Here is a 923-nt window from a genome sequence, read left to right as displayed (position 1 = left end):
CCCCCCCAGACGACGGGAAGCTGTTCCAGGGCAGCGGGGTCGGGGATCCCTTCGGGCCGCGCTGCTACAAAGGGGACGTGATGGGCTGTGGGATCATGTTCCCAAGGGATTATGGACGGGAAGGAGAAGGTGAGGGGGGGGGAAATTGGGGTCTGGGGGGGTCTCCAGTGGCTTGGAAGGGGGGGGGAAATCAGAGAATTGGGGGGGGGTCCAGCCTGACCAAAACCACCCCACCCAGGACCCCAATTTTCGCCCCCAGAGCCCGATTTTGACCCACCCCTCAACCCCCCCAAAATGCCCCTGTACCCCCCCAAATCCCTCCCTCCCCGACCACCCCCAGCCCCAGAGGTGTCTCCGGCCCCCCCCAAACCCTCCCAGACCCCCTCAGACCCCAAATTCCCCCCAAAGCCTCCCAACCCCCAAATCCCTCCCCAAATCCCCAAAAAATCCCCCGAATCACCCCAAAACCCGAAATCCCTCAAAAAAATCCTCCCCCAAATCCCCCAAAAAACCCCTCCAATCCCAAAAAACCCTTCGAATCCCCCCCAGTTTCTCTCCCAAATTCTCCCAAATCCTAAATAATCCCCCAAAATCTCCCGGAATCTCTCCCCAAATCCTCCCAAATCCCCCCAAAAAAACCCTCCAATCCCAAAAAACCCTTCAAATCCCCCCCAGTTTCTCTCCCAAATTCTCCCAAATCCTAATTAATCCCCCAAAATCTCCCGGAATCTCTCCCCAAATCCTCCCAAATCCCCCAAAAAAAACCCTCCAATCCCAAAAAACCCTTCAAATCCCCCCCAGTTTCTCTCCCAAAGTCCCCCAAATCCTAAATAACCCCCAAAAAATCTCCTGGAATCCCTCCCCAAATTCTCCCAAATCCCAAAAAAACCCCTCAAATCCCAAAAAACCCTTCGAATCCCCCC

The 923-nt window shown here is 55.6% G+C and overlaps 1 protein-coding gene across 1 annotated transcript in view; it reads left to right on the top strand.

Moving 5' to 3' along the window:
• Positions 1–14: 14 nt before the first annotated feature.
• LOC113980268 (SPRY domain-containing protein 3-like) overlaps positions 15–923 on the top strand; it is a 1969-nt gene continuing 1060 nt past the window's right edge. Inside the window, exon 1 of the mRNA XM_027707503.1 lies at positions 15–129. Within this exon, the coding sequence (XP_027563304.1) occupies positions 81–129 (49 nt within the window). The 5' untranslated portion in view covers positions 15–80. The remainder of the gene's footprint in view (positions 130–923) is intronic.

The sequence above is a fragment of the Neopelma chrysocephalum genome, unplaced genomic scaffold (assembly GCF_003984885.1).
Source record: "Neopelma chrysocephalum unplaced genomic scaffold, ASM398488v2 Primary Assembly neopelma1_93366, whole genome shotgun sequence".
In the NCBI taxonomy this organism is placed as follows: domain Eukaryota; kingdom Metazoa; phylum Chordata; class Aves; order Passeriformes; family Pipridae; genus Neopelma; species Neopelma chrysocephalum.
This window is presented reverse-complemented; position numbering and strand designations above follow the sequence as displayed.